Source organism: Bemisia tabaci, chromosome 10, assembly GCF_918797505.1.
Source record: "Bemisia tabaci chromosome 10, PGI_BMITA_v3".
Lineage (NCBI taxonomy): Eukaryota > Metazoa > Arthropoda > Insecta > Hemiptera > Aleyrodidae > Bemisia > Bemisia tabaci.
In genome coordinates, this window is record NC_092802.1 from 9825935 (window position 1) to 9852710 (window position 26776).

General features: G+C 39.7%; 2 protein-coding genes across 3 annotated transcripts; both read left to right on the forward strand.

Annotated features, from left to right (window-relative positions):
- The first annotated feature begins 316 nt into the window (after positions 1 to 316).
- Positions 317 to 5604, forward strand: LOC109038426 (uncharacterized). The gene is made up of 2 exons (XM_072304969.1): positions 317 to 469; positions 3578 to 5604. The coding sequence occupies exon 2, from the start codon at positions 3777 to 3779 to the stop codon at positions 5184 to 5186; it is 1410 nt and encodes a 469-aa protein (XP_072161070.1). The 5' UTR covers positions 317 to 469; positions 3578 to 3776; the 3' UTR covers positions 5187 to 5604.
- Positions 5605 to 11016: 5412 nt separating this feature from the next.
- Positions 11017 to 17019, forward strand: LOC109044649 (uncharacterized). 2 transcript variants are annotated; one of them, XM_072304962.1, is made up of 2 exons: positions 11017 to 11159; positions 15302 to 17019. In XM_072304962.1, exon 2 carries the CDS (start codon positions 15537 to 15539, stop codon positions 16881 to 16883), a length of 1347 nt encoding a protein of 448 aa, XP_072161063.1. In that variant the 5' UTR covers positions 11017 to 11159; positions 15302 to 15536; the 3' UTR covers positions 16884 to 17019. The 2 variants fall into 2 exon arrangements, with proteins under 2 accessions (XP_072161063.1, XP_072161064.1); XM_072304963.1 differs by lacking the exon at positions 11017 to 11159 and adding an exon at positions 11212 to 11397.
- The last annotated feature ends 9757 nt before the right edge of the window (positions 17020 to 26776 follow it).

Here is a 26776-nt window from a genome sequence, read left to right on the forward strand (position 1 = left end):
ATTGGCGTTTTTACCGGAGTCCAGTAAAATTACCGAGAAATTTCAATAATTTTACCGAGATTTCTCGGTAAAATTACCAATTCCATAAATGGTAATTTTACCAAGAAAAAACCGGGATCAAATATAACCCTGAATTCTTGGTAATTTTACCCTTTTCTTAGTAAATACACCGAGATTTTTTTTTCAGCGCAGCCCGCAAGAGAGTAATGAAGTAAATTTTCTATTCCTCTATTCGTAGTCAATCACAATGTCACAACTGAGAAAATGTCCCACATTTTCTGCACGATATAGAAACTGTTCAATCAGTCGTGAGGACTATGACTAAAATTGATAACTCCGTGAGCTCTGGCCTCAGCGGACGGATCTTGGTCTGCAAAAGCGTCCTCTCATAATCTCGGATGACAGTTCAGTTCCTCACCTGAAATTTGAACATCACTTTGGTTCGGGATCTCTCTCTTCCTTTTTGGAGGTATGTTATAGCGCAATATTCTTCCACTTATAATAAATACAAAGTGTCCCAATATTACATGACCAGACTTACAGCCGGACTATAAGAGTGTGTCTTATGGGCCAAAATACTAGACAGATTTGTGTCTACTGTTTTCAAAAATTACTTCCGTTTACTTGGATTGGTTCGATTTTGCCTTAAAAATTCGGATTCCCTCCAAAAATTTAATCGTTTTGGGAGAAATACAATTTTCTGGAAAAGTGTGCGTGGTATGGATGAACCAGTGTCGCTTTTGGATCCAGCAGACAAATATACACATGATATCATGTATCTTACGATTTATTTAAACATGCCTCTCTCTTTATTCTGGTCAACACATTTTTTCGGATCATGAGGGGCGGGTTTGTGCTCTCCGAGTGTCTAATTGGACTATTTCTACACAAATTTTTCCGCTGAGGCCAAAATTGACCGTAGTTTTCCTGTATTTACTAACTTGCAAAAACGCGATTCTTTTTAGAGAAATTGACGATGTAAATCGGCAATCACATTGACTGTCAACCGTCGATTTCTCTAAAAAGAATGTGCTCGGTTTCGCAAACTTCCTGTCTTACTTTATTTCTTAAACAGAAAACTACTCAACGGCAATTCTTTAAAACTGTCGTGATTCTTCTTCTCCGTGCGAAAAAAAATTCTGCAAAAGTTTCAAGGAATGGTGACAAATTGTTCTCCTTTAAAAAAATAACATAAAGACAGAGAGTTGCTGACATCGCAAACGAGATATGTGATTGCGGACTTTCGCCGTCGAAATGCTTCTTTTTAGCTCAAAAAACTTCTCCGACATTTGAAGAGAGAAGAATCTAAATTTATTTGTGGGTTCTATAACTAGAAGTACGAGTAGGTAGTAATATCCCCATTTAACACCTGTAAAATAAATTATGTAATCTACCCGATGCAAAACAATTGAAAAGCTGTTGATCGGAAAATCTTCTCATTAAGAGCAGAGAGGAGAGAATTCGTAGGCATGGAATAAATTCTTAATATATATGGTTTTTTGTCTACTGAAACCGTAAATGAAATTTCGTTATCTAGAATGTGCAGATTTTGCAAGCTATTGAATTTCCTCCGGAAAAGCTAAATTTTTGGGGAAAATGCGGATATTTCCTAAAAACATCGAACTAACTTACAAAAGTGGAGGCCATGTTTGAAATTAGCACTGAAAGTGTGCCATTAACGAGTCACTAACTTTATTGTAGACAGATCCATTTGGACTAGTAATGTTAATACTCAACGTTACTCCGGCTGTAATGGAACTTGGTTACTCAATAAATTCAAAATAACGACATACCTGATTTTGGTCTTTTTAAACAGAGCATGAAGTTCTCTTGCAAGTTTAATATTTTAGCCGTAATCATGTATTCCAATTGTTTTCAATCAAACCCAAGAAATTAAATTTTATGGTTTCGGGGCCTCCATTCTCCAGCCCTCCGTGAGGTCATAATGGCGGTCATTCAACCGTCACTTCCCGACCTCGTCCGACTTCAAATAACAGAGTAAAACCCTGAAACTGGTAGTCTTGGACATCATGTGTAAACTTTGCAACGCTGTATCCCAACCAGTTATTAAATCGCTGTTTTAACTACGGACTCTATCGTCAAATAACATAAACTGCTTGTAGTGAGCCTTAAAAAATGGAAGCGGATCAACTATATTTTATTTTTATTTTTAAAAAAGATGCTCAAAATGTTTTTCGAGAACATTTTAAATTGAATAAAATATCGTTACCTTTAAGCACCATATTAGCATCTTTATAGTATTGGACAACTTGTTTAATAGACTGAATAATCTGAAAAATATATAAAACTAAAAATCTTCAATTCATTTTCGGATACAATCCATCATCAGAAGATAACAATGGGTATTACTTACAATATAAAAAAATGCGATCATGGAATTTTTCAAGATTTTTTCAGAATTTTTCCAGATCTCCAATAAGTAGTTACTTTTAGTTGTTTCTTTCTAATCAGTATGTGTAATATTTCTTTCCACTTGTTATAACAACCATTTATGCTTTATCACCATGTACGCATTTTTCTATGTATATTGTAAGTAATGCGCATTGTTGTCTTCTGATGATGGATTGTATCCGAAAATGCATTGAACATTTTTAATTTTGAATATTTTTTCAGCTTCTTTAACGAGTTTACTGTTAAACAAGTTTTCCAATAAAATAAAACCCTAAAAACAGCGCCTGTGTCTTTTAAAAACTAAATTATTGGCTGTAGGAGATCCAAGACCGCTAGATCTCCAGGAAAGCAGCGTTTAATCATCATCAAGAAGCGCTGAAAAATCGCAGTAAAATTGCGAATATTTCACCAAAGTTGCTCAACATGGGATCGTCGGAAAGCTAATGAAAAGCATTAAATTTATATTTTTTTAAGGTTCTTGCTAAATTCAGCGCTGAGAATTAGCCCAGGAAGTATAGTCGTTTTCCATCATAGTTTTGGTCTACTTCCGGTACCGTTGAAGAATTCCTGAAAATTCTGGGAGTCTTAGGACTAAAAGGGAGCACTTATGAGAGAAAAAACGTACTGGCAATTTTCAAGCGTGTACAGCCTGTAAATATTACACGCCGAAATATCGCCGTAAAAATCCGAATATTTCACCAACGTAGCTCAACATGGGCTCGTCCGAAAGCTAATGAAAAAACGTTTTAAGTTCCTGCAAGCCGTACTTTGATATTTTTGGAAGTTTGATAATAGCAGGCCGACTTTTCGTTTTCTTTTTTCAGTGGTGAGGTTTGAATGATCGATTTTCGATATTTCCTCATTTGAAACTATGATGGTGAAGAATCGATTATTTAGGTGTTCGTTGTGAACATCCTACTCATCGATCTTTTTCCATAAGTTTAAATAACAGATAAATCGATAGATCATGCCACATGTAGCCTTTCTATCTAAAACACTAGAAGACTAAAGCAGTCACAAGTATTTTGGAGAATGCCTTATTTTATCAGAGAACATTCGAATTACAACGCGGTCATTTTCCCTCATCACGGTATCGTGGACATGTGTTCACGTCTATTTTATCCTCTAATAAGACCAAATTCCGTGTTAAATTTTGTTGTTTCAGGAAACCACAGACATCAGTTGTGATCAGCAATGAAGACTCAGTTGAATATAGCGTATTTCGCCATAGAAGCATGAGCATTTTGAATGCCTGCATGCGACGAGTGAGCTTCCGTAGTTTGCTATAAACGACATAAGTTCCGAAGGTGAATCGATAGAGGCGAACCGAATATTTGCTATCTTTTGACTTGAACGCCTCGATCATGCCTTGTCTCAAAATCCTGCTGCTGTTAGCGTTTGTGAACAAGGTGCTGGCGGCTGCAATGACATTTCGAGGATTCGAGAGACGCGTCGATAGAATATTGCGAATGAAACGTGAGCTACCCGACTTTGGTCCAGGTCCGAACATAGCTCAAGAGTATGCAAGGGAAGTCGATGAAATAGTGCGAATGAACCACAAGGCGCTCGACTTTGGTCCAGGCTCAAATATAGCTCAAGCAGTCGATGAAATGGTGCGAATGAAACGTGAGCTACCTGAGCTACCTCTAAATCTTAATTCAAGCGGGATTCCGATCGAAACCACTGGTAAGCACGCATGGGTGCCTCCAGGCCCGAACGATCAGCGCGGCCCTTGTCCGGGTCTGAACGCCTTAGCGAACCACAACTATCTCCCGCATGACGGTGTAGTCACCATAGGAGGAGCAATGACGGCTGTTTATGTTGTCTATGGAATGGGGTTTGACATAGGTTTGCCTCTCGCTGTAATCGCCTCACTGGCCGGCGGTCCTCCTTATTTCTCCATCGGGGGACTTAAGATAAATAGTACGCTTAGCCGCATCGGTCTTACCAATTGCTCAGGGCTTAGCTGGTCTCATAACAAGTTCGAGGGCGACTGCTCGCCTACACGCAATGACCTGTATGCGAGTCCGACCGGTAACGCTTATGAGGTGAACATGACCTTCTTCAAACAGTTCTTGGATCTAATGCCCCCCAAAGAAAGGTACACCTATGATGTCATGATTGATTTCCGCAAGGCACGACTAGATTATTGCATCAAAACGAATCCTTATTGTTTTCTCAATATCAACACACTCCTCGGTTATATAGCTACGTACATATTGCCTGTCAGACTTATGGCCGACTATAAGAGTCCCGATGGGTACCTCAATCACGAGGTAATAAAATCATTCTGGGGGGTCACAGGAGACTACCCTTATAATATGACTTACAAACCAGGCTACGAAAAGATCCCTGAAAACTGGTACAGACGTCCTGATGCGTACGGTATGGCGCAGTTCTTAGCCGACGCGGCCTACGCGACCCAGAAGGAACCCAGCACATTCAGGCTAGGAGGCAATACTGGTAAGACTGAATCGTGGGCCGGGATAAATTTAGGAAACTTGACAGGCGGAATCTTCAATGCTAAGAATCTTCTCGAAGGCAATAATTTGCAATGTTTTTTGTACAATTGTCTTCAGATAGGTACCGTCAGTATTTTGATAAGTCTGCAAGAGGCACTCGCTAAAGCTTTGAAACCCATTTTGGAAGTCGTGCTTAAGCCGATTGGGGACAAGCTGATCGAGCTTGGCTGCCCAGTATTGAATGATTATCCTACCCTCCTCGCCCCCTTCGATTCTTACGGCCATCCGAACTATTCTTGCCCGACTGGTTAAGACTGAAGACCACGACCAGTTTCCCAATGAAGTTGGATTTTTTTGCCAAATTGGTCACAATATTTCCATGTATTATTACCATAAAATTATGCATTTAACACGAAAAATACTATCGATACAAAGTTCTAACATAACTCATGTTAACGTAATGTATTCACCGTACAATGTATGTTGTAAATTATTTGTTTCGGTCATTAAAATTAAGGTATGAAATCAATCAAGGTTAATGAATTGAGAGATAGTCAAAGGGATTAAATGAAGAAGCTGTCGTTGGATAGACCATGATTAATTTGGCTGACCAGAGAAAAAATAATGGTATGTTTGCTTGATGAATAAGTCTTTTTGTAGTCTTATAACTGACATATAAGGAAATAATGGAGTTTTTAAAAGTGAAATATAATACTTAATTGTTCAAGTATTTTTTCCTTTTTGTTAATGCTTTCCCGTATTGCCACTCCTCTGTTGAGTATTTTTAATGAAAATTAGAGTAGTACTAGGGGGTACGTCCCCTGGCTGCTACGCGGCCCGACCCCCAAAGGCGCTCCGCCCCATCGAGGGACCTCTTTTCGGGGCTTTCTTAAGCTCCTCAACAATGTTGATTCTTTTTCCGCATAAAAATACTATATGAGGTATACAGGGTTATTCAAAAGTCACGCACCACTGATTATAAGTTTAGTTCTAATTATGATATCGACTTGTAGTTTAAGACGTTTTTCCTCATATCGAGGGGGACACTTTTTTAGGTTCTTTCCAGTTTTTGATCCCCTCGGGGGAGGGGGCGGGGGGCAACTCAAAAATTTCAAATGGCCCCCTCATTGGCAGTGGTGCGTGACTTTTGAATAACCCTGTATATTGCTTTTTAGAGGAAACTATTTCTATTTGTGTTAGAGAAAGAAAAAAAATCTGAGATAGGCAGAAAGGTACTTCTTCAAGGTTGGCACAAAAAACGCTCATCTTGGGGATTCTACCTGCGTCTGCAGGGCTCTCTCAGCTCCAAAGGAGAGTCCGGGGAAATCTGCCAGCTTTACAGGGGGTCGGAGGGCCTTTCGCGAAGTACCTATCTTGGAAAACTGGGTCGTCGCAAAAGCGACTTCAAGCTGTTCTCGCCGAAAACTTTATTCAATTCCAACGTCCGAGGTTTATCAGGCACTCTTTTCACGTGCAGTCAATATACTCGCAGGACTTGAACTGTCGTATTTATGGTTGGACGGCCTACATTTCCCCCTAAAAATGGTAATTTAGGTATGGCAGAACAATACTTGGGCGAGATTTTCGTGTAAGGGCTGTAACTTGACAAATCACGAAGGATTCCACTGAACGCAACTCTCTGTTGGCCGCAATTAACCAATCACTGTACGGCTGGGAGGAGCGTTCTGACGGTAGTTCTTTTCTTTCGACCTATAAAATGCCCGTTTGAAGATGCGACTCTGCAATTTTCACCAGAGTTGTTGGTTAATTTGCCTTTAAACCTTGAATTAGGGGACTCCACCCCCTGGCCGCTACGCGGCTCGACCTCCCTCCCTCCCCCACAAAAGGCCGCTTCACGGCCAGCGAAATCGTCGAAATCGCTCATTGCCGATTAAGGTGATTGGATGGACGCCATATATTGTGTCACAACGACATGCGATATATCGCATCAATTGGCTCCATTTTTCAGCTACTCGTCATTTTTCTCCAATTTTGAGATCGCAATTCTGTCGTCAGGAGACTCAAGCACTCACCAATTTTAACAAAGAAATCAAACGTAATAAAGGCGTGGTTTTTTAGAGAGAAAAAATCGCATTCGAGTGCAGTTTCGATATCAGTATCGAATGCGATGTTTTCTCTCTAAAGAAACCACGCCTTTATTACGTTGAATTTCTTTGTCAAAATTGGTAAGTGAGTGCTTGAGTCTCCTGACAACAGAATTGCGATCTCAAAATTGGAGAAAAATGACGAGTAGCTGAAAAATGGAGCCAATTGATGCGATATATCACATGTCGTTCTGACACAAAATATGGCGTCCATCCAATCACCTTAATGAGGAAATAATTTTAATTGAATAACAAAACGATGTTTCAAAGGGAATTTTCCCGCCAAACAACATTCTCAATGACTTTCTCATTACTCCGAATTTTGATTAATTCTTTGGAATTCGACCTTTGGACCGTCTTACTCTCCTTTCTCACCCCGTCCATCGAGCGTCTTAAAAGTGATTTTCTTATAGAATAGAGAGGATATTAAGATTACAAACTAGGGTTGCTTGATCACTGAGGATTTGCAAATAATTTTAAAGCGAAATGAAAAGAATATCTAATTAACGGCGAGTACTATGAAATTAATGAGTACATTCAGGACTGAATCTTGCAAAAATCAGGTAAATTTTGGACAAAAATTACATAGATACATTCTTCAAAAAAATCGAGTTGCTTAAGGTCAGACTAGGGTCTGCCCCACTACTATGTGATTTAATTGTTCCCCTCCTTGATAAATGTATTAAAATATTAATGAAAACTTGACATATTTGTATTAGCCTTTTTGTGCAGTAACAAACTAATAAATAAACGAATGAATAAAATAAAAATAAAAATTAAATAACGGAACCGTATAATAAAAGTTCAGCACTCAATTAGAACTCCAATTAAATTCTCTCCTATCCTCTGTTGTGTTGCTTACATATTCCTCAGGAAGCACCACTACTTATAAGACGAACGGAAACAAACACAATATGGGAATAGAGCAAGAGGAAGGACATATGCAATAGTAACGGCGCAGAGATACAACTATTCGTGCTTGATGGATGTCCGTGTTGTATCCGCAAAATTGAAGGGGCGATGGCACGAGGCGTGAACTCGCAATGCTCCACTCTATGCTGCTAAAGAGGAGACATTTAGATTCGAGAGAAAAGTTAATACTTAAAAATTTCTCCATTTCCATTCAAGTTCTTGATAATGCGTGTAAATTCAAAATTTAAAATTAGACTAAAAAAGTACTAACTTTTTTTCCACTAAAAACAATCATTTCAGAATTTAGAAACGATTTCATTTATCGAGTTATTGAAATTGCAATCAATAGTCCCTCAATTAAGATTGACCGAGACTGAATTAGCTTTGGATAATTTGTTTTAGGGATCCAGTTGTGTTTGAACTTGTGTGTGGCATACCTGCATAAGTATCGAATGAGCCAATAACCTCGGTCCCTCAAAAACTTTAAACTTTAGACCGAAAAACGACGGTAAATCTTGCTTGTGAGTCTGAGGATAGATTTTCAGAGAACGTACCGAAGACTTGTAAAATTAGAAGAAATACAAACAGGATTCGTCAATAGAAAAAGTAAATTCATGTTTTATTCAGGTATTCATTATTGCACAAAACTTACTGTATTTGCATTTGTTTTTGACAAATCTTGTTTCAATTTCTTGACATTTTGCTATTCTTTATTGTGAATGATTTTTATGAGTTCCTCTTAAATTCATGTTCAATTCAAGAACAACTATTCGTAAAGTATGAGAATTTAAAAATCCTCGCGAGGTATTAACTATGTGAGATGGACGTCTTGAGAGTGTTCAAAATCAGCTCTTGCAGAGACAGACGCAAAGCCAATCTCTCATATTCGTATAGACTTTATAGCTTGGACTTTTAGCGGGTAACTCTTTAATTACATATTACTGTTTCACCGTTTTATTGTTAGCCGACACATGACCACATCGTATTTGCACAATGCTAGTAAAATGAGTCTAATTAAATTCTTACTTGCAAGAGGAATTACTCGAATTTAGCGATTCTTGATTTGTTTATTTCTTAACAACGTATTTTTGGGTTTTGTAAAAATTGAATATTTCCTCTATGGCATGATTTTGCAAATTTTCATTAACTTTTCTTTTTTTTAAATAACTGATTCCCTAAAATTTATAATTTTGAAAAAAAAATTGGTACCCTAGGTATGTTTTTAATGCAAGCTACAAAAAGTCCCCCAGAATCTGAGATCCAGAATTAATTCATGCCATAGCTGGTTAATGACAAAATTGTGATGAGATGCAAAACAATAAAATTTATACGGAATTTTGACATTAATTTTCATTCTATTGTTTTGGTTGGAACCATCGAAAAGCGATACATCGAAATGGGATACATCGAATAACGCAAGAGAATGACCTGGTCACTAATTCAGTCTATAGAAAGGTGTAAGTGCGAAAAGTTCGAGAAGAAAATTAGAGACATTCTGTGTATACTGCCGTATGAACATTCGAGAGTTGCCAAATTTCCTCTCAGAAAATAGTTATGTTTATGTTTATTAAAAGTTATGAATATATTTTCTTGAAATTTTTAGGAACTTTAGGTGAAATTGCGAACGAAATTAGCTGAAAAATTGGAGGGAAAATATTTACAAATTTCCCCGAAAATTCGCGATTTACCAAAGGCAATTTGACAACGCTTGAAGATTCATACGGCGTTTTTCCTTAGCACGGCAGTATAGTTAAGAGAATGTCAATACGTACTCGTGTGAAAAGAGATGTTATGGATGTTAGTTATATCACTGTTTAATGGTGTGCCTCTTCGGAAATGCAGTCGTCCTCGTATTTGGAACGGTCCATTACGAAATTAGAGCAAACAATTTTGAAGCACGTCTCACCGTCGGGTCCACTTTAGTCTCCTTGCTTGTGGATCAGGATGTTGTAAAAATGGGCAGTTAAAAGATGTTCCACAAAAAAAAAATGAAAAATGAAACGCTTTCACTTCAGCAGTTTTTTTCTTCTTTTTTTTTCTTTAAGACTTTTCTATGGGACTGAACACGGAAAACTATCACAAAGTAATATTTCACCAATTGGTTGAGGCCAAACTTTCTCTCCTCCTCGCTCCACTTTTTTCCTACCTTATTTTTGTGTTTCTCTTCTTTCAGAAGTATGAATTTTTTTTCTCAATCCTGCTAATCTGCTCAAGATGATAAAAAAGTAAAAGACCACAATGAATTCTGCATTATAAACTCAATTATATTTTTGGCAATCATTTCCCGCGTCATGTCAACATGAGCACACCAAAGCTGAACGTCGAATTATATGATGTAATTTTCTGACGCACCCTCGGGCGTAACCTGCAGCTAATTTGTTTTTGTATTTTTTTCATTGAAAGCTGTTGATGCGTTAAAGTTCCTGCACACTTTAGTATCTCGATTTTTTTGGTCAACGTTACAATATATCTTCTCCATTAAAAACAACCATACAGCTGAATATAAGTTAAATTGAGTCGCGAGACATTTTGAAACGTCGGTCATAAAAATCGAAAAACCTAGGGGTTAAATAATTTGGCACATCTAGAGCCCAAGAGCTTTCATTTAAAACAAAGCCGAGGAAAATCGGTCCAGTAGTTTCCGAGATCGATTTAGCACAAACTTTCCAAACTGAAGGAGGACAAAAAAGCCTTCGTGTATTAAATATATAGACTGTATAATTACGATTAGGAAAGCGGATGAAACCGCAAAAATGCGTATGTTAGTTCCGATGTTCCGAAATCTCTGGTAATATTTTGTTTTTTAAAAAGGATACTGGACCAACAGCATGACTTAAAGTTTTCTTAGAATATTGTTATAAGGAAAAGACAAATCACATGCATTTAAAAAAAAATGGCGTTAATTACTTTTCAATATAGAAACTAAAGTATATGGTAGGGAATCTTCAACGCCGCAAACTGTGATACGAATTTTTGGGGATGCGCTGTTTCATCATCGAGAGATGTTTGCGTGGATGTCAATATTACTGTCAGAACTGAAAAAAGTTCCATGATTTTTTGCACAATTTAGAAACCCTTTGATCAGTCATGAGGAACTAATGGCTAAAATTGATAACTCGGTGAGCTCTGGCTTCTGCGCACGGATCTTGGTCTATATTAACGTCCTCTCATTATTCTCTATGACAGTTCAGTTTCTCCCCTGAAATTCGAGCGCCGCGCCACTCTCAAAGTATCGGCTCGCGCGGAATTCCTTCCTTCTTTTTTGGAGGTATGTTCGTACATAGTATTCTTTCACTCTTAACAACGTCAGATGCTCCCAGGATTAAAAGGGGCAGACCAATAAGCGGAATGGAAAAGTTTGATTTTTGAGTTAAAATACTATCCTTCATATGAAAAGTTCTTGCTTGTATGTACAAATTCGGTGCCTCCAGTCAGAGCTTCAGCTCTCGAAACTTTTTGGAAAATTTGTCTTCTCCACATCTTGGGTTCAGTCAGGAGCTGTTCAAGTATGGCGTAAAGCATTTTTACCGTCTATTTTATCCCTTTTCCTCCCTATTTCAAAGAATATAAAATTGACTTGACCGCCTTTCTCAAATTCTTGGAAAATGTGCATATAATAAGAAACAACTGGATTTTTCTGGGTTTGTGTCGGTAGCCGAGTGCTAGAAATAATGCAAAAAAATGTTTTAAAAAAAACACTTACATTTTATTAATAAAGTACCGAAGCTTTTCGAGGCGGACGCCTCATCGTCAGGGTAACAACAAAATTAATATCACACAGGCCGTTGCCATACTTTAAATTTCAAACTAGGTAACAAGTGATAACGAGCTATTAGATCAGTCTTACTATTCAACACTGGAAAAAAAATGAAATCTTAAAATAAGATTATGTGCACTCTTGGAAATTTTTCTCTTGATCCAAGCCGATATTGCATTGAACCAAGAGACTTGACACTTGAGTTAAGAAAACGGACTCTTGGATTAAGATGCCAGCACCCGGACTCTCAATGCAAGAAACTTGGTTTCTTAAAAGAAGAGTTCTGAATCTTAACTCAAGATTAACTCTTAACTCCTTCCAAGAGCCTCAGGTTTCTTGAATGAAGTTTTCAGGTTTCTTGAATCAAGCTTTCAGATTTCTTGAATCAACCCTTTACGTTTCGTAAATCAACCACTTGGAGGGGAGGAGGGTTCGGTTTAATAGTTCAGCTTTTCTTAACTTAAGATGTATGAGTCCACATTTAAAGAATTACTGTGAGAACGAAGTGATGAATAGTGGCGAAAATGTTATCTTTGGCCACGGCCGCCATCTTGGATTTTTAAATTTTGAAAATCTGACCAAAAATTCGAGTTCCCCTTTGAAAAATACCCCCGGATACCGAGTTACACGAAAATCGAGCGAACAGGAGCCGACTTAACATTTTAGGCCACGGCCGCCATTATGGATTTTGAAATTTTGAAAAGCTGACCAAAAATACGAGTTTCCCGTCGTAAAGTACCCACGGATACTGAGTTTCACGAAAATCGAACAAACAGGAGCTGACTTAGCATTTTAGGCCACGGCCGCCATCTTGGATTTTGAAATTTTGAAAATCTGACCAAAAATTCGAGTTTCCCGTCGAAAAGTACCCCCGGAAACCGAGTTTCACGAAAATCGAGCGAACAGGAGCTGCCTTAGCATTTTAGGCCACGGCCGCCATCTTGGATTTTGAAATTTTGAAAATCTGACCAAAAATTCGAGTTTTCCGTCGAAAAGTACCCCCGGAAACCGAGTTTTACGAAAATCGAGCGAACAGGAGCCGACTTTGCATTTTAGGCCACGGCCGCCATCTTGGATTTTGAAATTTTGAAAATCTGACCAAAAATTCGAGTTTCCCGTCGAAAAGTACCCCCGGTCAGAAAGTTTCAAGTAAGTCCGTCGATAAATACCCCCTAAAACCTGAAATTTCATCTATAATGCTGTGACGTTACGCGACAGGATTGAATCTGTTGAAATCTCGGTACAGTAGCTTTATATAATTCATACTTTCTAGGTATTTTAAAGGACAAAATACGAGGGCTGAAAAATAACTTTACGGATGAAACTTAGAAAGTTTTAGTTTCGAAAAGGTTTAAGTGCTCTGAATGAAGTAGCGAGGACGAAGAACAAGCTGCATAACTACTAGTCGCTCGTAGAAGGGTTTGTAGGGATATTTCGACCTCGCTCTTCAACAGCAGCTATAGCTCAGTTGGTAGAGCGCTCGGCTGTGAATCCAGTCGCCGCGCGCCGTGGGTTCGAATCTCCACAGGTCCGCTCGAGATTTTACGCCGCAACATCTCTCGATTGTTAAGTCAAATTGATTAATATATGTCTCTTGTCTCTCTAATTAACTTGTGTAATACTTGTATGTAATGAATAAACCACTAAATAGTTGATGATGTGTGAACAGAACACTTGTACTCTTCACAAGTAGAGAGCGCTCCTGACCAATTTTTGGAAATCCTGATCTAAGAAAAAACTTGATCCAAGAAACGATGGAATTTTAAATTAAGAAACCAGGTTTCTTGGTTCAACAACTTTCGGATGCTAGATCCAAGAAGCATGTTTCTTGTCGCCGCTTTTAATGCACCTGGACTCTTGAGTCAATGCACCATTGCATTGGTCCAAGCAGGTTTTTTTTCCAGTGAAAACAAAGTCAAGTAGTATCAAGTTAGTATCTCTTTATCATCACATCAAAGTATGGCAACGGTCTTTGTGATATTAATTTTGTTGTTACCCTGACGATGAGGCGTCCGCCTCGAAAAGCTTCGGTACTTTATTAATAAAATGTAAGTGTTTTTTTTTAAAACATTTTTTTACATTATTTCTAGCACTCGGCTACCAACACAAACCCACACACACACACACACACACAGTTATGTTTCACAACAGAAGTGGGGCACCTTGCGAAAAAAGGCTTATTTAACCCATTCTAACCTAACCAAACCTTACTTGACTCATCCTTAGGCCTTCCTAACCTAACCTGACCTAACCTAACCTAACCTGACCTAACCTAACCTGACCTAACCTAACCTAACCTGACCTAACCTAACCTAACCTGACCTAACCTAACCTGACCTAACCTAACCTAACCTAACATAACCTAACCTACCTAACCTAACCTAACCTAACCTGGCCGCCCCGGGGGCTCTCAAGGGTTTTCGGGGTTTTTTGGGGGGGTTTTGGGGATATTTTCCAGAAGTGGGGCACGGCCCATAAGTGAGGCAGCCCCAGTTCTGTTGGGTATTTTCATGGTCTGCCCCAGTTCTGAGGCACACTCCACAGTCTCGGCCCCACTTCTGATGTAAGACATGCACACCCTCACACACACACACACACACACCACACACACACACATATATATATATATATATATATATATATATATATATATATATATATATATTGCTACTACCTCCACACATTGCTTGACAATGTTCGATGACTTTGGATTTTTCTGTTTATTTGTGTTTACATTGATTTTTTAAAAAATTGATGCTGATGTAGGAGTGGGTTTAACCCTCTCTGTCCCTCGTAAGTTCCGGTAAGGCAAGCTCAGGTAACCCCTCAAAGTCACTTGCGTAATCCGTTGGTCCAGAAAATAAGAACTTTTTAAACGTAAGTGGAGGTAGGTCCAATGCGTGGAGACCCATTCAAGGTGCGCGCATTCAAGCGCGATTTTCTCGAAACTAAGACCCAGGAAAGAAGATGCTCAAAATGTTTTTCCAAAACATTTTATATTGAATACAATGACACCCCAAGGACAGCACCTTTGTCATAAAAAAACCAAGTTCTTGGCTCTAAAAAATCCAAGACCGCCTCGATTCCCGAGAAATCAATGTCTGATCATTAATCTTGACATTTTTAAGGCTCCTACTTTTAGCGCTAAAAATTTCCGTTAACAGGAATAGGATGTAATCATGTTTTACGAGTTTTGGTCTGTATCCGTTGCCGAAATTAAAAAAGACGATAAATTCCTGAAAGTTCTCGGGGCCGTAGCTCCAAAAAAGGAGGGCACTTTTGAAAAATACAAATTTCAACATATTTCAATGATAAAAGTGTAAACTTACACGTCACCGTAAAATTGCCGCAAAAATTCGATCGTTTGACCGAAAGTTAATGAAAAAAGTTCAAAGTTCCTGCATGTCGTATTCCAATATTTGTGATAGTTTTAGAGAGCATAGGCCCACTCTCAGTATCCTTCGGACAGCCTTTGTGTCTGAACAACTTGAAGACCAAAGAAATTACAAGTATTTTAGAGAATTCCTTATTCTATCATTGAACGCCAGAATTCTTCCCTATCCTTCTTTCTTATTATGGTAACGTGGCAGATGTATGTGTGTACTCTATTCTCCAAAAAATACTTAATTCCGTGTTAATTTTTGTACTTTCAGGAAGCTACATACTTATCATTATATACTCTGGACACTAATGCAAAGTTAGTTGATTATAACATAGCGTGCCCTGGAAGTATAAACAATAAGCATACTGAATGCCTGTTCACAACGAATGAGATTCCACGCTTTGCTACGATCAACGCAAACTTGGAGGGTTCATCGATATAGACTTTGTGATTTTATCGAAAGCAAACTGAGTATTTGAAATTTTTTTGACTTAAACACCTAGATCATGACAGGTCTCAAAATGTTGCTGCTGCTAGCGGTTGTCAACCGGGTGATGGCGGCCGGAATTTCCGTCGATGAACTCGCGAGGAGAATCGACGGAATATTGCGAGTGAAACGTGAACTACTCGACACTGATCCAGGTCCAAATATAGCTCACGAGTATGTGAGCAAAATCGATGAGATATTGCGAATAAAACGTGAGTTACCTGATGTTAGTTCTGGTCCGATTAAGATCAGTGTTGATGGGGACCACGAATGGAGGGCCCCAGGCCCATTCGATGAGCGGGGCCCTTGTCCGGGTTTGAACGCCCTGGCAAACCACGGCTACATCCCGCGCAGTGGTGTGGTCACTATTGGCATAGCCACCTCAGCGTGCTGGGGAGTCCTAGGAATGGGGTTAGACGCTGCCCTTGTCCTCAGCGTCTACGCCAGTCTCGTCTGTGGCCTCCTGCCGTCATTCAGTATCGGAGGCAAATCCAAAAACAATTCCCTGGGCCTTGGCGAGTGCCAAGGGCTCATAAATACTCACAACAGGATGGAGGGCGATGTTTCGCCGACGCGGATGGACAAATACGTTAGTGGTGACTCTACAAATCTCTATCTTCCCTATTTCAAGCAACTCCTGGATATGACGACGAACGATACCATCACCTATAATGATATGACGAATTTTCGCAAGACTCGGCTAATGAATAGCATCAACACGAATCCTTATTTACTTATCAATCCCGTCACATTCCTTCTTGCTATCCTTACGTACTTACTACCCCTTCGGTGCTTGTTCAACTCAAACTACCCATCGTGCACTCCAAAACCGTGCATCGATCATGGGACGATGATGTCATTCTTCGCGGTCAACAGAAATGACAATGGTAGTTTGGCGTACTTTGCAGGCCACGAACAAATCCCAGAAAATTGGTACAGAGTTCCCTATGGAGAAGAGTACGACCTTAAAAAGGCGAATGAAGATGTCATCGCCACGATAGTGAATGATCCGACTTTACTTAAATTCGGGGGCAACACTGGCGAGAATAATTCCTTTGTTGGTGTCGATGTCGGTGACCTATCGGGTGGCCTTTACAATGCCAAGAATCTTTTAGAAGGCAATAATTTGCAATGTTTTATATATCAGAATCTACAATTAACGGCCCTCAGTTCATTGACAGCGATCTTCGGCAAAGTTACTGAAAGTATTACCCCCGTTGTCGAAAAATTGTTAGACACAATATTCGGGGGCAAGCTCACACTTGGCTGCCCAAAATTGCAAGATCAACCATCACTCTTCTCTGGGTTCCCAGGCTACAGCATGTCTAACGCGTCCTGCTCGGCCAACACGACTGGTTATGACTGAATCTTACGACTGGTAACCAAGTTAAGTCGGAATATTTCACAAAGATTGCCACACTATTTTCATATAATCATTATTACCACTTTATGTTATAATTTTTAAAACAAAAATAAATAGCTGCAATATGTAATACACTAAATTGTATATATTTTATTGATACCAACTGTATCATCACTTAATATCAATTAATCATATATATAAGCTCCAAGACCTCCTAAATTTGCATATCTGGTAACGCTTAGCTCCAGTGTTCTACCGGGCAGATTTTCTTGATTTTTGCGGCTATCGACAGGCAATTGTCTCTGAATGAACCCACTTTATTTTGATTTTGAAAATATGACCCAGGTTTTTTTATATTACGTGGTAAAGTTGAAAATTCTCTCATTTAAACAATGTAAATTTTTATTTTTTGTCATAGTTCGTTTTAGCGTTCTACTGGGCCGATTTCCATGATTTTTGCGGTTATTGACAGGTGATAGTTCCTAAATGAGCCCGCTGTAATCAGAATTTGAACATAGGACCCAGGTTTTTTTTACATTGGAGGAGATCAGAGGGCTTAGAAAGGGGGGCAAAATTTGAAATTCCCGCGAATAAAAAATGGCGGGAATTTCAAATTTAGCGAAAAATTGAAGTAAGCGGGAAGTTTCGAATCCTCGTCTGTTTGGGTAAGTGAATCGATGGTATGCTTCTTTGCTACAGACTATCCAAATGCGACAAAACGCTCCGTTTCGTTTCGTTTTAGTCTTGGCATGAAGTTTGAAATAAATGCCGATTTTTTCATTCGATTCTTATTAGTTCAATTGCTCCCGGCCAGAGAGAGATTGGATGAATGAGAGTCGTGGATGAAAATCTTTTCATTTTTTTGGTCGTTCTTTTGTCGACGCGGGCCTACGAGAGCACGAAGCGCCCTCTGCGGGTTGGGCCGGCGTAGCGGCCAGGGAGCATACCCCTAGTATGTCTATAAAGGTTAAATTAAACATATGAATAACAGCCTAGTTGCTGATCGTTGTACTTAATTAAGAAACCAACAAACTAAACTGATGTACCTATTCCATTAAAAATTAAAATCTGAAGACTAAAATATTGAGTGCTGTCTAGACTAAGCCAGTATCGTCATAGTTTTGATCTATATTCCAGTGACACTTCTCAGTATAGATTTATGCACTACGAAGCCCTTTTTTGAATTTTTTGTTTCACCTGAAAAATTCTGGAAAATTAAAATTTGCACAGATTAGCGTTATCATTTGAGCGCGCAAAATATGTGTATTTGCGCGCTTAAATGATAACGCTAAACTGTGCAAATTTTAATTTGCCAAAATTTTTCAGGTTGAAAGCAAGATTCAAAAAGGGCTTCGTAGTGCATAAATCTATACTGAGAAGTGTCACTGGAATATGGAGCAGCATAAAATTTCTACGGATTTATATGGATAAAAAATGTAAGGAAAGTTTTCTAACGATTTAGTTGACTAGTTTTATGATGAAAAAATAAAGAATGACAAGATGTCTGAAACATCACAAACGGACATACAAGGCTTCGCACATTAGTCATCGATATGACAAATCTTTGCACACGCATAACTGACCGACTTTCCGTTCAGTTAGTAGTTAATTTTTGTCCTACGTGCGTCACTCACAAGAGATAAATATGACCGTAGAAAATAAAATAAACCGCGACCAGGAAAATACCATGCAAAATCGCACAAAAATAGTTCAGCGCGTCGGAAATATCTAAGATCTATTTCTTAACGCACAGTTTGTGCAGTCCGAATCACGTATTTTCATATCACTCGCATCTGCTGGTACCTTTCTTAATAATCCTTTAGACAGGGTTTAAATTAAAATACGACACAACGTATTTCTATTCAAAGTTTTACGGGGAAAGCAAATCGAACCACGGGGAGTCTACAAATCTAGTCCTGAATAAGATATCAGTGTTGACAATAAACACTGATGAAATGAGACAAAAATACAATTGCCGTTATTTGTATCATTTAACGTCCATTTCATAAATGTTGAAGTACCTTCTTAATATGACGTATGGGAGTTACTCTTTGAGCTCCCCGGTTTGAAAATAGTTTTTACGTTCGATTTTGAAAAGAAAACACATGAAAAATTCTGGCTTACACTTTGTCTTATAGCTCTTTCTTTTCATTCTGTTTCTAAGACGTACTGCTAGCGCAGGGGTTGAAACCTTTGGAAGAGGAAAACATTTTGAAAGGAGAACGGGGAGTCTGGAAGGTTTTTCTAGGTAGAATTTTGAAAATTTGGTACCCGCAGATCACAAATTGCAGTTATTTTCACAAGACATCTCATCGTTTTTCTCATTTAATTTTTCTCTCAAACCTTTACCTTCACTTGAAAATTATCGGACATATTTTATTAAACAATTTGATTGATTTTCTTTTTGATTGCATGCAAAAATAAATGTCAACAAAATTTTGGACAGGAGCTGCATTGGCAAATACTTTTAATGACAAATGCATTGTTTTAGTACTCTTTACGACATTGATACGTAGTGTTATATTCTACTATTAGGGTGGCGTGAAATGTTAGAAGGAAATGAAAGATTAGAAATCTCAGCGAAATATTCAATGAAATTTTACGAGTCTGTGAAATATTTCATATTTTTCAAGGGCTAGAGTATGCAATTCGCACTCAAACATACAAACATAGAAGAAAGTCACAATCTTCACATTTTGCGAAACATGTTAAGGAGCCGGTATTTTTCAATATTTTTCATAAATTACTGGAATTTCAAGTGAAATTGCAAGATTTTATTTTCCATTATATTTTGCCACCCTGAGGAGGAATTTGCGATTTGACTGATGATTCTTATGAAAAAGTTCGCGAGAAACACGATGGTGCCACTGGTTTTCTCTGAAATTAACCCCAAGCTCAAAAAAAGCTCCCAAGTTGAGGCCAAAATGGAGGGGATGTCCCCCGCTATCAGAGGAACCCAAAGGATTTGGTTATTGCTCAAAACACTTTCGTGTTATTTAAGCTACGGAACCTTAGGCGTGTCTGTCCGCGGCGTCCTGGACGCCGCCGGCGCGGCGGAAAACTCTGCAACCGAGTCGAGGGCGAGAAGACGCTTACATTTAGGAGCACAGCACCTTAGGAGCGGAATCCGTGGATTTTTTCCGCTCTGTCCGCTGTCAATTTCTCGAATTTTCGTTGATCGGACAGTACGCTCTGGGCCGCGAAAATGGCTGGACGTTTTTTTTAGGAAGGTGTGGATTTGATCGACAAAAATCGACCGAAAAATAAAAACGTGAATCGATCGACACCAATTCGATGTACAAATTACTAAAAAACCGGTGTCGATTCGATCGACAAAAAAACGCGGATCGATAGACGAGAAATGATTACGACAATTAAACGAGAAACCGGTATCAAGTCAATCGACATGAATCGATCGAAAAACCAAAACGTGAACCGATCGACGTAATTCGATCGATTCACAACTTGGTCGATCAATTCACGGGTTTGTCGATCAACTCACAGGTTTGTCGATCGACTCATAGGTTTGTCGATCCACTCATAGGTTTGTCGATCGATTCACAGGTTTGTCGATAGACTCACAGGTTTGTCGATCGATCCACGGCTTTTGTCGATCAATTCACGGCCTTTGTGATGGATTCGTGGGTTTGTCGAACTAAACACATTAAAAAATGAATAGGAAAGGCAGCGGACTGAGCGGAATTTGTCGGCGTCTCCGCTCCGATCTGTTGGCGACGGATCGGAGCGTCCTCCGTCGGCGTTTTCCGCAGCGTCTCTCCACCGCTAAGGTGCCGTCTCCACGCAAAATCATCAGACAGATTTATCGGCGTCTCTCCGCGGCGTCCAGGACGCCGCGGACAGACGCGCCTAAGGTTCCGTACCTTAAGCGTACGGAACCTTAGGCGGGTCTTTTCGCGGCGTCTGGACGCCGGCGGAAAATGCTGCTACCGAGTCGAGGGCGAGAAGACGCTCGCATTTTGGAGCACGGCACCTTAGGAACGGGATTCGTGGATTTTTCCCGCTGCGTCCGCTGTCAATTTCCCGTATTTCCGTTGATCGGACAGTATGCTTTGAGCCGCGAAAATGGCTGGACTGGACGCGCTTTTTTCAGGAGGGTATGGATTCGATCGACATGAATCGACCGAAAAGTAAAAACGTAAATCGATCGACATTGATGCGATGGACAAATTATTAAAAACCTGGTGTCGATTCGATCGACATGAATCGATCGAAGAATGACGTGAATCGATCGATGAGAAAATAATGATCGACAGTTAATTTGAAAAAAAAACTGGTGTCAATTAAATCGACATGAACCGATCGAAAAACCAAAACGTGAACCAATTGACGTAATTCAATCGACTCTCATCAGCTTAGTCGATCGAATCACGGGTTTGTCGATCGATTCACGGCTTTTGTCGATCGATTCGGGAGTTTGTCGAACTCAACACATTCGAAAATCGGTAGGAAAGGCAGCGGACTGAGCGGAATTTGTCGGCGTCTCCGCTCCGATCAGTTGGCGTCCTCCACCGGCGTTTTCCGCAGCGTCTCTCCGCCGCCGGTAAGGTGCCACTCCTCGCAAAATCATCAGGCAGATTTATTATCGACGTCTCTCCGCGGCGTCTGGACGTGATCTAGGGTTTGGGTTGGTTTTAAACTACTCTCTTCGTTATCACGGCACAAATCATGGCCTCCGGTGAATCTTCACCGCCCACCAGCCAACGTCGCTTCGCGGCACCGCGGCATCGGCGGCCAAATAGCCCGCGGCCAAGTTCCTAATCAATCGCGCCGCGAGAATCGCCCATGTAAACACAGCGCGCGTTTGCCAAGCCACCGAGAACCCCAAGACGGCGCACAATGGATCGAGTCAATCAGAGGTTGGACATACATTTTTTTTACCAAAACTGCGAATTTAGTTGTTTATTTCGTCACATTTTTAGTTTTAAGCGGTAAGCATGGGAGAAAATTTTACGAGGAAAGCAATGGACCCACTTTTAAAACCTCAAAGTTTTGCAACAACGGAGTTATAAGCTATTAAAGTTTCCAAATTTTGTCCGGCCTCTCCTATTGTCTCGATCTACCGTGCGGCGGTCGGATCTCGATAATTTCGAGCCGTAGGCATGCTCTGCATCTACACTGTTCAAAAACGAGGAGTGATATTCGGTGCCGCACAGTGGATCGCGTCAATGGAAGAGGTCGGACATGAAATGTTTGACAAAAATTGTAAAATTTTACGTTTATCGCATCACAACTTTAATTATGAGGGGTGCTTTTTGGAGAGAATTTTACGAGAAAACCAATGAAACTACTTTCAAAACATCAAAATTTCATATTGATGAAGATATACGCTTTTGAAGTTTTTTAATCATGTCCGACCTTTCCAATAGATCAGATCCACATTGCGCCAGAGCCTGTATAGCGCCCAAAAACCACTAGTAAAGTAAATACGAAGTGAAATCAGCACCATTAAAGCGATTGATACCCCACAAAAAAATTAGATTCCGATCTGTAATCGATCGTATTTGATAGTGGTTCGATGTATCGCTTGGTTTAAAACAACCGATCACAACCTCAAACAAAAATTTTAGGATTACATATACATATAAGTCTCTTTACAGCACTCCCTCGTGCTCTACGACTCCTGACCTCCACTGCTCTCTTTCAAACCACAAATCTTAGGGCATTGAGCACCTTAACATTTCCGCTTCAATCCTCCCCTCCAACTTTTCATTGGGCACCCTCTGCGTCTTCTCCCAGGAGGAACCCAATCAAGGACCTTCTTCGGCAACCTGTCTCCTGCCATTCTCTGGACATGACCATACCAAATGAGTTGTTTTGTTTTGATGTCATGCGCGATGGTCTGCTTGGCATCCATGATCTCCCGAAACAACCGATCACAACCTCAAACAAAAATTTTAGGATTAAAGTTAGAAAAGATTAAAAAGAGATTGTTCGTAACAATTTCATTTATTATTGTCATGTGGTTCTCATAAAAGTCAAAAATTTATCACAAAACCCCGTTCGCACAGATTACTTGATTGACTTTTGAGGCTATATTGTTACAGGCGAAACAATTGATACCTATACAATCTCACCTGTTTGATGTATCGAATACAATCCATAGTGTGAGTCACTCCGTAAGGAGAATAAAATCCGCTCCACAACGATATGACTCAGGGTTTTCTGGACGATATACAGGGTTATTCAAAAGTCACGCACCACTGGCTATAAGGGGGGTGGCCATTTGAAATTTTTGAGTTGCCCTCGGCCCTCTCCCCCCGAGGGGATCAAAAACTGGAAAGTACTTTAAAAAAGTTTCCCCCTAGATATGAGGAAAAACGTCTTAAACTGCAAGTCGATATCATAATTAGAACTAAAATAATGGTCAGTGGTGCGTGACTTTTGAATAACCCTGTATAAACTCTGGCGTAGTATTTACAATCAGTGTAAAAGCAGAGATACGTATAGATCATTTCAATATTTATGTACATAACAGAATGGCAAAATAGTGTTGGGTCCACACTATTCGAAGGCTAATAAACTCCAAGCATTTTCATAAGAATCAAATATTTGAGCTCTAATTGGTTTCAATACAAGGCTGAGGGGAAAGTGTTCAGCTTAGAAATATTAATCTGGGCACACATCGAGGGACCTACATCGGTTTAGGTCTTTTTAGAGCTCATCAGTAGATGACATCTGTCATGATCCCAGTTTGAAATCCCACAAAATCTAAGATGGCATCGAAACGCCGTCATATCTAACTGCCTTAGCTGACGGATTGAAGGAGGATCACTGGGTCACGTGTCCGAAGATACAATTTGAAATGATGTCTTTTAATTTTAGTTTGAACCATATGGAAACTTTTCAACTAATAAAGAACAGCACTGCTCAACAAGTCAACACCTCCTAGCCTCCTAGATTGACCATACCTGAAGATTGGTTTTTCGGGCACCCGAACAGATGGATTCAGCATATTACACGGTTCTAATGGGGAGGATCTGAATCGAGCTATTTTCGACCCTTAAAAGTAAAATTTATGAGGATTAGGGTTGATTTTTTTTCTTAAAGTTTCAAGTCAAAATGCCTTAAATGCAAACATTTTGGCGGCCTAGTATTTTTTTAGGTGTGAAAATATAAATTCTAAAAGTGAGAATGGGGCCAGATAGGAACTACTATAGAGAAAAACTTGTTGACATACGAGGGGGTATTCGTAAAGTAAGTTAATATTTGTCATATCTTCTAAACTAATAAAGATAATTTAAATCTGTAAGAATTTTGTGAATTGTCATACTTTCAGCTTTCTAAAAAGCGTCCGTTTTTTAAATTTGGTCTTCTGAGTGCCGAGTGACATCAGTTTTCCCACACCCGTCTCTCACCACCGCGTGTCCAAAATTTACGCGCGTCTTTGCGGGTGCTTGATGAGTGTTACTCATTTATTTCTTAGAAAGAAGCACAAATATTGATGCAAACAGAAAGTGTGATGCCATGAAAAGGCTCAAATCAGCATTCAAAAGAAAATACTTTGGCCTTTTGTCTTGTCAAGTGATGCTGCTTCATGACAATGCTAGGCCCCATACAGCTCATGTGACCAATCAGTTGTTGACCTCCTTAAAATGAGACCTTTCCCACATCCTCTTTATTCTCAGGATCTCACTCCACGTGACTTATCACTTTTTACCTGAGCTAGAGAAGAGTTTTGGCGAAAAAAGTTCCGTGGACGACGATGAGGTGAAAGAAGCTGTACAAAAGTGGCTGCAAAAACAGAATCGCCAGTTTTACGCTGATGGAACAAATAAGCTCTTGATATGATATGTAAAATGTGTCCTACGAGATGGGGATTACATGGAAAAGTAAAGTCAGGTCTTCACAAGCATGGAAATTTTAAATTTCAAACAAAAAATTCCATTTTGACAATTTGCAGGATGCAGCCGCATGCTACCGTCCTGTGACGTCCCCAGCGGGCGTCAATTTTGGACACGCGGTGGTGAGAGACGGGTGTGGGAAAACTGATGTCACTCGGCACTCAGAAGACCAAATTTAAAAAACGGACGTTTTTTCAAAAGCTGCGAGTATGACAATTCACAAAATTTTCACAGATTTAAATTATTTTTATTAGTTTAGAAGATATGACAAATATTAACTTACTTTACGAATACCCCTCGTATATATTTTTACAAATACTTAACCTGAAGTAGTTGTAAAAAAGAGTTATGAACAGAAATGAACACATTAGACTGAAAAAGTACACTTTTTTCCAGTCGTCGTTGTCCGGATGAAAAAACGTAATTCCATTCCAAAGTTGCAAAACTGGCGGCAGATATTGACGTGATACAGACTCACACAGCTCCGGAATACAACCATACGTACTCGGCGGATGTCCGTGTTGCATATTCGACAGTATGAAGGCGCGCTGGCTTCCTTCACGCTCACTCCTCGCAAGTAGTCACTCCAATGTATGGATATCGCGAGAGCCTATACTAGGCGACCAAGAGGCACCTCATTCGGAATTCTCCCAAGTTAAAGCGGGCTGATTGTTTAAATCGATGGACGAAGCAATAGACAAAGAAGATAAAATGAAAATGAAGCGATCCTGATGCGTTTGGTTGCAATGAACAAAGGAGGTAAATAATGGACTAACTAACGACAACCCAAGAGGGACCTCAAAATAAGTTTATCATTATCCCCCCCTCCCAGTCTATAACAACCATTCCTTTCAGCCAATAGAATCACTCCGTTGTCTCTTCGTTCTCTTCGACTATTGACCTGTGTATCGATTTCAGTAATCAGCCCACTAATTTGGCTCCAAATCAAAGACTCGATATAGGTGACTCAGGGAACATCGGAACGCTAAGGTTAGTTTTATTTGTTAGAGATAATTCCGAAGACGTGGAAGAATACAGTGGCGTGGCGTGCTTTTCGATGTATCGATTGATCCGCCTTTTAAACATATGGAAAAGAATCGATAGACAGGGTGTTCGTAATGAACACCTTAATAATAGATTCTATACTATAGCTTCAAATGGGGAAATATCGATAAACGCTCTAAAATTCTTTAAAAAAAATTCATACAATCTAGGAACCATCGATTGATCGATCGACTACCAATTCATCCTCCACGGTGCTGAAGATATACCTGAACTACACTGGCGTGGTGTGTTTTGCGATATATCGATTGATCTGCCATTTAAACCTAAGGAGAAGGCTTGATATACAGGGTGTTCGCCACGAATACCTTAATAATCGATCCTTTATCATAGCTTCAAATGAGGAAATATCGATGATCGATCATTCACGCGACGCAACTGATGAACTATTCCACGGGAGCCCCGAAATTCAGCGCTCCTGCTGACATGCTGACAACCGGGGGAAAGCCAAGTTTGCTCATCTAATTACAGAGGGCACATGTTACGATTCGCTGTTTGCCTCCTTGACAGAATTCAATAATAATTAGCCCGTCTCTGCAGTGCCGCAAATTTGGGCCAGAATACACGCAGGTCCACAAGAGAAAAATCTCGATTCCGGATGAAATGGCAACGTTGCGCCGCGCTATGCAACGATTAATTGTAAATAAACGGTCATCCACCATTCTCCAGCACACGCAGTCGCTTGCCTGAGATTGATTATAAACAAATATTTAAATTGTTTCGCGTGACAGCTCGCACTTGGGATACGGCTTTAGGACGACTGGAGCCTGGGGGCATTCGCGGGTAAAGTGCTCAATTGTTGATTTTTTCCCCCTGCCATGGTATCGAAACAATTTTCGCGGTGAACTGACTTAAGGGTAGAAATTTCGGGGTGAAATCCGGAGTGCGTGTCACTTCGAAGCCCCCTCCCCCTTCTCCAAACCCTAGTTGTTATAGTGATATAAATATTGACGGTGAGATTTGAAAGTGGTA

Coding starts and splice junctions, on each gene's coding strand:
- LOC109038426 (XM_072304969.1), top strand. CDS start 3,777: ATGCCTTGTCTCAAAATCCTGCTGCTGTTAGCGTTTGTGAACAAGGTG.
- LOC109044649 (XM_072304962.1), top strand. CDS start 15,537: ATGACAGGTCTCAAAATGTTGCTGCTGCTAGCGGTTGTCAACCGGGTG.